At 40.1% G+C, this 13418-nt stretch overlaps 1 protein-coding gene across 1 annotated transcript; it reads right to left on the bottom strand.

Annotated features, from left to right (window-relative positions):
• Window positions 1-327: 327 nt before the first annotated feature.
• Window positions 328-7430, bottom strand: rundc3ab (RUN domain containing 3Ab; the record flags this gene model as incomplete). Its single annotated transcript, XM_079214115.1, has 11 exons — window positions 328-470; window positions 566-666; window positions 1364-1483; window positions 1640-1797; window positions 2082-2247; window positions 2382-2462; window positions 2571-2660; window positions 2734-2819; window positions 2981-3108; window positions 3595-3710; window positions 7324-7430. The coding sequence occupies 11 exons, from the start codon at window positions 7428-7430 to the stop codon at window positions 328-330; spliced, it is 1296 nt and encodes a 431-aa protein (XP_079070241.1).
• Between the last annotated feature and the right edge of the window lie 5988 nt (window positions 7431-13418).

Below are 13418 nucleotides of genomic sequence, written 5' to 3' on the forward strand. Positions count from 1 at the left end.
GAACTTGAACCGGTTGTTTGCTTTCCAGGAGACTTAATCGTGTCAAGGCAATTAACGACAGTGAAAATGCAGGAGGCCGTTGGGCAGTACAGTAGCTCTTCCTGCATCTTTGTTGGACAGTCGCAGACAGGGAAGCTACTCTTTTTACAAATGCTTAATTAAACGGTGTAAGTTAAGACAGCGCGAGGCTCAGAGCATAAAGGTAAAGTGACTCACATAAGGGCCACGAAAGAGAGCATTTCTCCACCTCTGAAAGTAGTCTTTTTGTATTCATGTTGAATTGTCTCAGTGTCAGTTAAGTGGTTGGCAGTGTGTCTTTGGCGCCCCCTAGCTGGGAGAGAGGGCAGGACTGTTCTCTGTGCTGATGTCGACCAGGCACTCGCTGGACTTGAGGCTAGCCAAAGACTTGCAGCTCGGGAGGGAGGCCAAGGACCCACACAGGCCCATCATGGAGGGGGTGTAGTCCTTTCCTGAATGGGTGGGACAGACATACATAGAGTGGGTCAAATCAAGTGTGCGTTTACTCACTTAATATTTTACGAGAACCTATTGTGTAAAATGTCACCTGTGCACCATGCTCCTCCATTCTGTTTCCCCTCAGTCCTCTGGGAGTCTGAATCCAGGCTGATTTCTACTGACAGCAGCTCTGTGCTGGGGAAACTCCTCCTAAACGTCAACAGAAGGACAAATTAAGGAGTTAACAAGACAGCAGAGAGCAGCCATGCAAATTGTGTGTGTGAGGGGGATTGGTAAGTATTGGCATGTATTACATTTCCAGAGTTGATTGTTAAATTAAAAGTGCGCCAATTTAAGTACATTTCTGTTGGTATGTGTTGTTATGGAGACCTGGTGTATACCACTGGAAAGGGTATCGACATTTGAAGTGGCTATTAGAACTGAAACGATTAGTAATTACTCAATTGACTTAAAATGTCTTGGCAACTCTTTGATTGTCATATTTTGAGCAAAAATGGCAAACATTTGTTGGTCAGCGTTTTTGATTGAAGATAATATTTAGTTATATTGACAAGGATGGCAAGAAATACAACTAATTCCTGCTTCTGTATGGATCATATATGGATGGATATATATGAAAAATAAGTTGTTAGGATGTAATGTTTGTAAGGAAAACATTGGATGTATTGTTTGTAAGGAAAACATTGGATGTAATGTTTGTAAGGAAAACATTACATCCTAACAACTTATTTTTCATATATATCCATCCATATATGATCCATACAGAATCAGGAATTAGTCATATTTCTTACCATCCTTGTCAATATAACTAAATATTATCTTCAATCAAAAACGCTCATTGACGATATAACGCAGAGTGTGTGCATGTAAGTTCTGTTACACGAACCTGCGGAACAGCTTGATGTCGTCTTGGCTTTTGTATGGCTGCAGCGTGGGCCACTGGTTGACCAACGGGATGGAAAGGTTTTTGGCCAGGTGGTTGGAGTCACATGGAATCAAGCTTGTCCTGACAAACATGAGGACACAATACATTACTAAGAAGTAATAAAATCAATTCCCCGTAGTACAGATGCGTGAAAACCTTCAATTAAACCAAATGAAAAGGCGTATTAGATTCAATGTTTTTAAGGGTGGCACACCACCCTGTGCCAACATCACTCACAACTGCTCCTGAAGCTCCAGGACTATGGCCTCCAGTTCCTTCTTTTCCTGCGTGCTGTGGCCCTGTAGCTCCTCCAGTCGGGCCTTTAGCCTCTTGTTCTCTGTTTCTGTGTTCTTCAGCTGGGACTCACGCAGGCGCACAAGCTCCTCCAGGTAGCCCTGACAACGCACATCCACACTGAGTGAAAGGAAATATCCACCCCTTGGACACTCACATTAGACATTGTCCATCTGAGATGTTCAGCGTATTTTAGAAATTATTTTGTGATGTTGTAGTTTGGGGTGAGCCCACTTTTCCTCAACCCTATGCAGTAAACACAAAAAAACACTTAAAGTTTACATGCCATGTTTAGCATATAAGACTAACTAACACCTGTTTTTACACAGTTTCTTTAAGCAATACAATCTTGTGGGTTTTCAAACACAAAAATATGTCTGCACACCTTTTGAGCATTGACAATCTTGAACCTCTGCTCCATCTTGCGACACTTTGTGCTCCAGCTCTCCTCGTCAGTGAGCAGGGGGATGTAGGGGTGTTCGGGGACGCTGTCGTCGCTTGTGCTGCTTTCAATACTCTGCCGATCGTCATCATCACTCAGGTAATCATAGCTACAACAGGCGCAGTCAAATTATTTATTCTTAAGGCCTCAGTATCAAATGCATTGTGTTTCCAAGTATTTAGGGTATGAGGAGTTTAAACCTACTGTGACAAAGCTTTTCCTGTGCAGTGTCGTTGAACATACCTTTGTGTGAACTTCAAGTACGGTGTGTAGTCAATCACCGCAGAAGATTTCCCATCCAATGCCTCCCCTTTCAGACAAAAACTACGGAGGTGAAACCACACAGACTTAAGTAAAAAAAAAAAAAAACGCATACCTGTCTAAAACAATCGATGCATAAGATGTCCCAATATGAAGGTCAAGTCCCCTCACCTAAAGTCTATGGCTCCGAGACCTATGAGCATCCCTGTTAGGACCGTGGCTTCCTCCCTTAACACGATGGCTCCTTCTACATAGAACCTCCTGCATAGAACATGGTTCTAGTAGGGATGGGGTATAGTTATAGGTATAGTTAGATGTGTGCTTGGCCTCCTACCTGGTCGTTCTGATGTCCCTAAGAGCAGTAGCGATGTATTCAGACAGCCTCTTCTCCATCAGGGCTACTCTTATCCAGGCTCGCCCCTGAAGGAGTCGCAAAGGGGTCAAGAAATAAACACACACCCATGTTTACCATATGTATATATATATATTTATATTCACGACCTGAATAAGCTCAATGACTGAAATACATATCCTCTCAGTTTTCTATGATAACTATTACTGTGAGGGTTTATACAACTTGCCTTGGCTCGGGAGGTGCTGATGTTCTCCATGCTCTCAATGCTGCTGATGCAGCTATTGGGCACTTTAGCGCAGGACAGACGGACGTAGTCCCAGTAACTCCTCTGGCCATCAAACCAGCTGCCGGAGCCTAAAAGACATTGTCAACATTACTATTGTTATATTATGTTAAATTGATTTATTGATGTTATTATTATAGCTGTCAACATAAATAACGTGTATTTCTTTCAGATAACAGAGGGTGGAGACTTGGCAGTATGAGAGGAAGCCCTCCAGTGTGGTTTAATATTTCTTTTGTGAGTGTGAATTTTGACCAGCAATGTTAGCCTTTTAAATCCTACAATATTGTGTTAAAAAGCCAAGAGAAAATATGAATGTAAAGAGAGATAATTAAATTGATTCAACTTAACGTCAAATGACAAATCACGTCTTCATTTCTTTTTATTTTATTTAGTAAAAGTAGAAGTTAGTATGGAAACCTTTATTGACTTCTAAAAATCCATTCTCTTTAACAGCATTTTAGCAATTTCAATATTGTTCGCTTCAATGCCAGATGTTTTTTTGAGTTTCCTTAACATGCAGTCAATCTCAGACAAATTCCTTGTAGGCTCATTACCTTTGAAACGGTGGCTGAGGATGTGTTCAAGGATGCCTGCGAAATTGATGAACTCCTCAGAGGAATCATCTATTGGCTCAGCTGTGTATTTCTCTAACAGCGTCTTTACCGAAAACCTAGAGAAAGAGAAGTTTAAACAAAGAGTTTGGTTTCCAGTAATAAAGTCATCATGGGAATAGATGAGTCAGTGAACAGATCATTGGATTACTGCTTTCTTTGTTTTAGTTTAATGTAGGAGGAACACCTCATAGATCAAACTATATTTTTTGGGAATGTCTACTGGATAAGTCCATGAAATGAATAATAAACAAAGTAAAATGATAATAAAACTTATAAAATGGATAACACAAATAGCATCTAAATCAGTACACGCTATGTGTTTATCCCATATGTTTGTTTTGTTGATATGGATTTCTGCCCACAGTCACACTGTATTATCCATATCCGGCTGACTCACCCATTTACTGCGAGGAAGCTGTTTATGAAAAGCTTTCAGGAAGCAGCAACTCAGTTTACTTGGAACCAGAAAGCTTTATGACTCTAGTCTGATGTAATACCTTCAAAGTTGTAAGAATGCCTACTCTTTTGATGCACTTCACTGTAGTCTATGGTACACACTTACACTTGGAGTATATTAATATATTGGGAAAACAAATTCAGCCAAATATTCCAGAATAAACAGTTTGAAGCATAACGACTTGTCAGGATAAAAGGTTTGGAATAGTTCTGTAAAAAAACAAAATAGAAATTAAAGCTGCAAGCAGCGATGTACGGGCCCTCGCACCTTTGCGGGTCGGGGTACTGGCAGGATGCCGGCTTACCCGGCCGCCAGACCGTTGGTCAACGCGGCTACGAGTAAGACGTTTTTTTCCTGCATTGAGTGAGGCTTCATTTCAATTTTGCAGGGATTTGGTCATAAACTAGAAAAATGAATTGAAATTCTGGGCAGCAGTCTGTAACAAATTCATGGTGATCCCTAGTTCAACATATTTAATTATGGAGCAATATTTAAGTGGTGGACCAAGTGCCCATCATTGCCATCCCTAAATGCAGAGCAGAGCTAGATACTAGGAATAACTAATGGATTCTAGTGTAAAAATGTACCTGCATATTTAAAGGGATGACCTCCTGCCATAACATACAAACCCCCATTCTGTTTATTTAAGGCAACATTATCCTTGTGCTGAAATGACCACCCCACTTAATATTTTCCTGGAGACTAAATAATTCAGTGGGTCCATTTGCTGCAAGAACACCTGCCAAATGCTATTTGTCCAGTGACAACGAGATATGCTGTGGGCAGAGGTGGGACCAAGCCATTGTTTTTGCACTCAACTCATAAACTTTGAGTTTTTAATCTTAAATAATGCAGTTGTTTTTTTTACCATATGCCATTTTAAGTAACAATATTCTAATAATAGTTATAATCTTGTAATATGAATTACTAGTTAAGTTAAGTTAAGTTAACTGGGAACTAATAGTGTTAAACATAAGTTGATTCAGGAAATGAATTCACCTTTGTTCTTTGGTGAAGGTATCAAGTATATTTAGGTTAAGAGGCTCAAGTCCAAGTGAAGCCAGCATGGTGTGGAAGTCCAAATTGAGTTGACAGTCTTTTTTGATTATGTCACGTTGACTCTAAAGTACAGTGCACTTGAGTTTAAGTCATGTGACTTGAATCCACACCTCTGCTGTTTGGTGACAAGGGTATTATGGACCAGAGCCCTGATCAACATGACCTCTGCAGTAGATGGAAAGGCACTTCTGATAGAGATAGTGATCGTGTTTTGCTGACTTCTAGGTAAAACACATCGGAGCATTTTACAGTACACATGCTGTTAGTTTTCTTGTTTTGCCTGTGTGTCCGTAAGACAATGCAAACAGGCCATTGAGCCAAGTGATTTCACTCCCCATTGTTTCAGAAGCAACAATGGCTCATTCAGCTGCTCTGACTGGGGCCAGATACTGGACAATAATTGGCTGCACAATCTCTCGTGCTTTTACTGTATTACAGACAGCAGGGACGTGACTTGATCCAGATAAGCTTGTCAGTGGCTCAGCAGAGGTGCAGCCTTGTTCACCTGCACCAGATATCTGAATGTGTGTGGTTTGACAGTATACAAGAACATAATGTATGAAGGGACATGTGGACTCCAGTCTGTCACAGTCACATGACTTGGGCTTAAAACAGACCCGTGAAACAGATATGAGTTATTTGATGCCTTGACTTTGACGTTAACATCAATTACTCGAATCTGGGCAGAACGAGCAGCATATTCAGAGCATGAACCTGAAGCCAGGGTTTAGACATTTACTGTGCTTTTACAATTAATTAATGACTATATCATAATGACAAAATGCATTTAAGGTGTCTAACATTGATTGTCGATTGGTTATTTCATCTGAATTAGACCCTTCTTACTGTCTTTATATTGTACTGCTAAGTTCAGTAGCACCTTTGTTTTGAAAATCTAATGTAATCACTACAGTGCAGGCTATACGTCTGTTTCATAAACAACCATGTTCGACTATTTAATAAATCTGCAAGTAGGCTAACTACCACAAAGTGTATGAGACATGATTTATGTTTATTTAAACCTGCAACAAAATGGAAGTCCAATTTGCTCCTCTTTTAGTTCTGATCTTGGTCTCCTGAGAGATAGCTGGCTCTTTGGCTGCTAAATGCTCCATTATATTCATTAGCTAGTCACTGACTGTGTCTGTAATTTTTTCGCTGAGTCGTTAAAAGGCCATTCATCTGAAAACGGCAGCCTGCAGCTAGACGACAATATGCCTACGACTGTGAGCGTGAACCAAAACAGAATTCTAAAGTTGAGGGCTGGAAAATCAAAACAATGAGCTGAAAGCCGCTATGAAGCGCCATATGGAGCCGTGGGGAACTGCAAAGTCTCCATGGGTTCATCACTACAAGTGACCCTCTTCACTTAACACATCATTTCATGCATTGTTATTATAACCATATGAATTACAGCAGCTTTAAATGTAATGCTAATCACTTTAACTGTGGCTGTTTAAATCAGACTCAACTACAGACAGCATCTCTGGGTCTGACAGAAGTTGAATCTTCCACAAGGTCTCCTCAGTAAGTTGGAGAATACATGTAAACATAGTATTATAGTGTCTTTTTTTGTACTTGGCTGGTTCACATGAATGTATCGTAGTATGGTAATGTCTCTGTGTGGTCAAGCTTTGGCAAAAGGTTTATAAATTCAAACCTTCATCCAAAAACCCCACAAAGTCCAATCAGGATTTAATGTGCAGCCCCGCCCCCCTCTGCCCCGCCCCGCCCCGCCCCCCTCCCTCCCCTCCGCCCTGCGTCCCTGGGGTGCCAGCTAGTCCTTGCCCCAGGAAGGTTGTCATCATAGCAACCACGCCATCAGCGTGAGGGGGTCAAATAAACCGCACTGACAAAGATGACGCTGCTAAACTCACACAAACAGCCCAGTCTGTGGCTTGTCTGTTTGTGTACGTATAAAAACAATGTTTAAAGTAAAGGTCGTGAATGCACATGCAGGCTCCGTGTCCGCACAGGCCCACAGAGTTCATGCATGTCAAAATATGCATGTGCATTTATTATAAAGACACCACCAGAGCCAAAGACGAAATATAACACATGCCCACCCACGACAGACAATAAATACCATTAATCTATGAACTCGTCCACTCGTATCAGAGCACATGCACTTAGACAATACAAAATAAACGGACCTGCAGACGGTGATGAGGTTTTTTCGCTCCACCGCCACGTTCCGAACAGACGCTTTTTTCGAGACATCTCCCATGGCCATCGCTTCCTGCACACAGCCGTGCTGCATCCAGGAGGAGGCAGCCCTGAAACCAGAGGACCGCTCCCTGTCGACCCTCCTCTTTCACTCCTGGACGCCGAAGAGAGGATGCTGCCGGCCCGCAGAGAGCCGCGCTGGTGCGTTGCGCTACGGCGGAGGAGGATACAGAGCCTGAGACATCAGATACATTATTATTATATTACTCTTATATACAGAGAGGACTGAATTACATTACTTTCTCTCTCTCTCTCTCTCGCTCTCTCTCTCTCTCTCTCTCTCTCTCTTTTTCCCTCCGCCTACTTTTTGACTTCACCATGACGTAACTGAATCAGCCCTCATGACTGAACATGACGAATCACCTCAGTGTTTTGAGTAACACATTGTTAGGGTAGTTTCCTGCTTTAAAACACAGCGTCGACATATTTATTGTGCATGTACTTCAATATTATGAAAATAAAATATATTTGCAAATAACCAAAGGCTAAATATTAACTATGGATTGTGGAATTTATCAAGTATCAAAAACCTTTTAAATGTATTACTTATTTTAAAACAACAGAACTTTAGTTTAAACATTTTAAATATGTCAGGCTAACAATGTCAGTTTAATGAAATGGTGCAGTCGTGTTAAACACAATATAGCTTCAGTAAAGAGTTGGAACAACGTGATACATAATACTGCCAGACTGTTTGGCATTAGATGGTTTTCAAACCTTCATGCTACTTCAGAGGAAATGAAATGGAAGTATAGAGGAGTGTAAGGTCTGTAAGGTCATATGTAAAAAAATAAGAAGTATATATTGCCCTGCATTGCACAATAAAGTACCGATACCTTCCATACTTTTGCACTATTTCTTGTTTTTTATAAAAATGTTCAATATATTTAAATTCATACTTTCTCCCCAAGGGACAATGCATCTATAATATCAGCATATGTATCTGTCCATCTCAGACCATTTTTCACCTGTAAGCATTGTGATTATATGTCTAAACTGAAAGTTGCATGTCTTGTTCAACAGCAGATTATGTAATTGTTTTTTCAGTACAAAGACAGTGATATCATCACCTCCAGCACCACCACAGTCATCATGCTGGGTCATTTCCTCGTTCGGTAATTTCCGCTCAGCCTACCCTTCGCTCTCCTCCCTCCTTTCTTTTACTTTCCCCTGCTACCAGATGAGGATGTTGTCTATACTGATTCAAGTGGCAAAGTGGCATAGTGGCGGCCCTTTGGTGCCGCCACTATTTCCTCTCTTATGAACTGACAGCTGGTTGCCACCACACGTTGCTGGGTGGGGGTTGGGCTTTTTGACCATGGTGCAGGAGCAATTGCTCATGTATATCTGTGTCTGGTGCTCCATATGTTTGAATGCTTCATATTGTGTTTTGACACCAGAACTGTGAAATGCTAAACTATAATCTGTAATCTAAAATGAGATTTAGGAGTAAAGGCAAGGCAAGTCAAGTTTATTTGTATAGCACATTTCAACAACAAGGCGATTCAAAGTGCTTCACATAAAACCATTAAAAGCATCAAAACATAATGCAGATTTAAAAACAGTTAAGAAAACATTAAAACAGTCAAAAAGCAAAATAAAAAATAAAAGTTGAAAAAGCAAAATAAAAAATAAAAGTTGAATAAAGTTGCAGTGCAGTTTAAAAAATAAAATGCAGTAATGAGATGCAGTAATTGAATCTGGTTCAGTTAAAGGCAGCAGCAAACAGAAAAGTCTTCAATCTGGATTTAAAGGAGCTGAGGGTCTCAGCAGACCTGCAGCTTTCAGGGACCTTCTTCCAGATGTGTGGAGCAGAAAAGCTGAACGCTGCTTCTCCATGTTTAGTTCTGACACTTGGTACAGAAAGTAGACTCGTCCCAGACGACCTGAGGGGCCGGGATGGTTCATAAGGTAGCAGCAGATCACAAACATACTTAGGCCCTAAACCATTCAGTGCTTTATAAACCAGCAGCAGAATTTTAAACTAAATTGTTTGTTTGACAGGGAGCCAGTGCAAAGACCTCAGAACTGGAGTGATGTGATCCACTTTCCTGGTCTTAGTGAGGACTCGAGCTGCAGCATTCTGAATCAGCTGCAGCTTCCTGATTGACTTTTTACAGAGGCCTGTGAACACACCGCTACAGTAGTCAAGTCTACTGAAGAAGATATATTCTTCAGGTGGTAGTAGGCTGATTTTGTAATTGTCTTGATATGGCTGTTCAGGTTGAGGTCTGAATCCATAACTACACCTAGATTTCTGGCTTGGTTTGAGGTTTTTAACATTAGTGATTGAAGCTGAGCGCTGACTTTCAATCGTTCGTCCTTGGGACCAAAAACAATTACTTCTGTTTTATCTTGATTTAATTGAAGAAAATTCTGGCACATCCAGTTATTGATTTCTTCAATGCATTTAGCCAGCCCTTGTATGGGACTATAGTCCCCTGGTGATATAGTTATGTAGAGTTGTGTGTCATCTGCATAATTATGATAACACACATTGTTGTTTTTCATAATCTGAGCCAGTGGAAGCATGTAGATGTTGAACAGAAGAGGCCCCAGTATTGAACCTTGGGGAACACCACATGTCATCCTAGTCAGCTCTGATGTGTAATTAGCTACCGACACAAAGTATTGTCGGTCCTTCAAGTAGGATTCAAACCAGTTAAGTGCTGCGCCAGAGAGTCCTACCCAGACTTTCAGTCTGTCTAGTAGTATGTCATGATCAACCGTGTCGAATGCAGCACTGAGATCCAGTAATACTAAGACTGAAGTTCTGCCACTGTCTGTGTTTAAGTGGATGTCGTTGAAAACCTTAACAAGAGCAGTTTCAGTACTGTGGTGCTGACGAAAGCCGGACTGGAAGACATCAAAACAGTTATTTTCAGCCAAGAAGTTGTTCAGCTGTTGAAAAACCACCTTTTCCATTATTTTACTTAAGAATGGGAGGTTTGATATTGGTCTATAGTTTTTCAATATTTCGGGGTCTAAACTAGCCTTCTTTAGAAGTGGTTTAATAACTGCAGTTTTTAGGGTTTGTGGGAAGACACCTGAGAGAAGGGATGTGTTTACAATTTGTAAAAGATCAGCGGTCATGCAGTGTGAAATATTTTTGAAAAGGTTGGTAGAATATTGTTGGTAAAATATCCAAGCAGCAGGAGGATGTGTTTAGATGTTGTATAATGTCTTCTAGGCTTCTTTGGTTAATTGAGTGAAATTGTGTCATGATATTTGAATGGATGCTATTTAAAGATGGGGACAACACATATCCTGTGGTTGGTGTGGATCCACCGACTGCTTGTCTAATTCTCTGAATTTTATCAGCTAAAGAGATGTAAAATGCAGAGACAACGATATGTTTGGTTAGTTTCCCTGAACATATTTAAAATGTGATAAAGGTTTTATCTGGTTCAAAATATGATGATTTCTGAACTCAAGTTTTTAGTCTGAATGTAAAAAACAATGCACATAGACAGGGAAACTATTGCTTGGTAATTGGTTCCATTTCATTTGACTTTGCATGTGACAAAAACCAGTGAGGACATTTTAACTTGCAATGTTTTATCTTTTGCAACAGGGGGCAGAGCTTTATCTTGTATCTTCCCTGATAACTTAAAGTGGCAGTCTATTGCACTTCCAGATGTCTGGGGACTCACAAGAGATAGATTCAGAAAAAAAAAATAGCAGCAGAGGCAGAGAGAAAATACTTTCTCAACTTCACTCGGACTATAAAATAAAAATATTTATGTTGTGTTTTCCAGTGCAGACATAAGGTACATTGCATATAAGCAACCTTTTCTTCTGCTCACATCATTCTAAACTCATATATTTCAGAACTTTGATGGTAGTCATTTTCTAAGTGGAACTGTCATATTGAACAATACTGAGCGTCATTCTCTTCACTGTTGGCCTCCAGTAACATTGGTGACAGATCTGTTGTACTCAGTGTCAAATTGTGCGGACCGAGACCTGAAAGAAAGCCTTCATGTTCTCTGCTCCAAGCGCTCATAGAGATAGTCTGCAAAGGGAAATTAAATTGATGAATATGATATCTCTGGCAGAGGTCAAAACCATTGTTAACACTATAATGAATGACTCCATTCTTAATTTAGCCTTATTCTTATTAAGATTATTGTTTTTTTGTTGTTGCAATGATATCAAAGTATTTGATTACTGCTTGAAAGGTGAATGCAATTTGAAGTTTGAAGCACATACAAATACACTTTTTTACATTTCCACTATGTGCTCAAGTACTACCAGTATGAAATGGCACTGCTTTTCTGACATAGAGCTAAGAAGTAGTACATCAATTCCATTCAGTTTAGTTAAGTTTAATTTAATTCACTAATTCATTAAAACTCTCAAAGCCTTTACTCCCAAAACATTTATACATTTTTGTTTCACTGTACATGTCTCTATATTTCCAGATACCTAAACAGTCCTTAAATATTTACGGGCCTGTTTACCTTGTGAATACTCGTGGCTTGTGCTGCAGGTTTGTCACTCATGCTCGAGGTCTACAAACGGCTCAGGTGCCTCCTGCTCCGAGTCAAGGCCTGAGGGGAGAGTGTGAAATTCTGGACGGTGTTGTGAGGCGTTCGTGGCAGAGGTTACTCGGAGGAAAGGGTTGTGGTTTGGCCCACAAGGTGCAAAAGGCTTGTGCATCAGCCTTGAGGGTCCTGTCAGACAACATGGACATCACCAAAGGTGCAGAACGCCATACCTGTCTAGACATGCTGTCTGGACGCGAATGACTGTTAGAAAGGATCAAATGTGGACAGCTCGCTAAAGTAACCACTAAATCCTGCTTACTCCATCATAAATGTGCGGCTGATAAGCATGGAGGTCAACATTTTTGGAAAATGGAGGACTGCTATAGCAGATTCTTCGACACTTCGACACGTAGAAGAAGTGAATATTCGTCTTGTTGAGTAAAAAAAAAGAGCTCTTTTCATGCACGTTTTCTGAATGCTTAAATTCGGAAAACCACCTTAATCCAGCAGATTAAGTGCTTTTAGAACCTGGAATATGGAACAACGTCTACTATTCCAGAGCCTGTGTTTGTTGTAATGAAGGAACATGTCATTCAGTCCAATAGTGTGGCTCTTTGATGGCTCAAAAAATGGATGTCTAACACATAGCAATGAGATGGATCAGGCTTTGGCCACAAAGGCAAAAAGAAAAAAATTGTGGGATTATTTGACAATAAGGAAAACATATATCACCAGACGAACACTTTTACCAAACACCAACGATAATAATGGTCTCAAACTCATCGCTTGAAAAGAACAAAGACATCATAATACTCATTCCTTCAGATCCATGCTCCAACAAAGTCATTATGCAACATGTAGGAATTTAGTTTTTTATTAAAGTGAATGGCATCTCTTCATTATGTTTGACTTAATCGCTCCAGCAGTGAGTCTGTAGTAGCCTCTCTGAGTCTTTCTCTGGAGGCATTTGTGTAAATACATACACATATATATATATATATTATAACTGTAATGATTGTACAAAAAAGTATCCCTGTTTAAACAACCAGGTCTGTCCTTTTCTAACTTCTTTGCAGCATCACATCCTCCCAGATTATCAAACTATCTTCAGTCTATCTGTTCAAAAGACTTACACATTAATTGAAAGCATATAAATATTCATGTTCATATTATGTACACTGACATAAATTAAATAGATCCACAAGAATGTCATCAGTTAAGACTGAAAATTCTTTCATGACCTTAAAAGAAGTTGACAAAACAATCTCAACAAGTATATCCTGAAACTATTTTAGCAGTTCCTCCGTCTTGTAGATGGAGTTCATAATTCATTCATTCACAGTTCTCTCTCTCTCTCTCTCTCTCTCTGACTTCTTCCTCTTTTTGATCAGCCGGTTATGGGTCTTCACTCTTTTAGTTCATACAACCAGATCTTGCCACGATCTCCATCAGCCAATCACATTGCTGCTGTCAAACTTAGATCTGTTGTCCTCTCTGTTGGTGTCATTTTAGGCAAAATCGTTGCGCTCTCC

Source organism: Taurulus bubalis, assembly GCF_910589615.1.
Source record: "Taurulus bubalis genome assembly, chromosome: 2".
Classification (NCBI taxonomy): Eukaryota; Metazoa; Chordata; class Actinopteri; order Perciformes; family Cottidae; genus Taurulus; species Taurulus bubalis.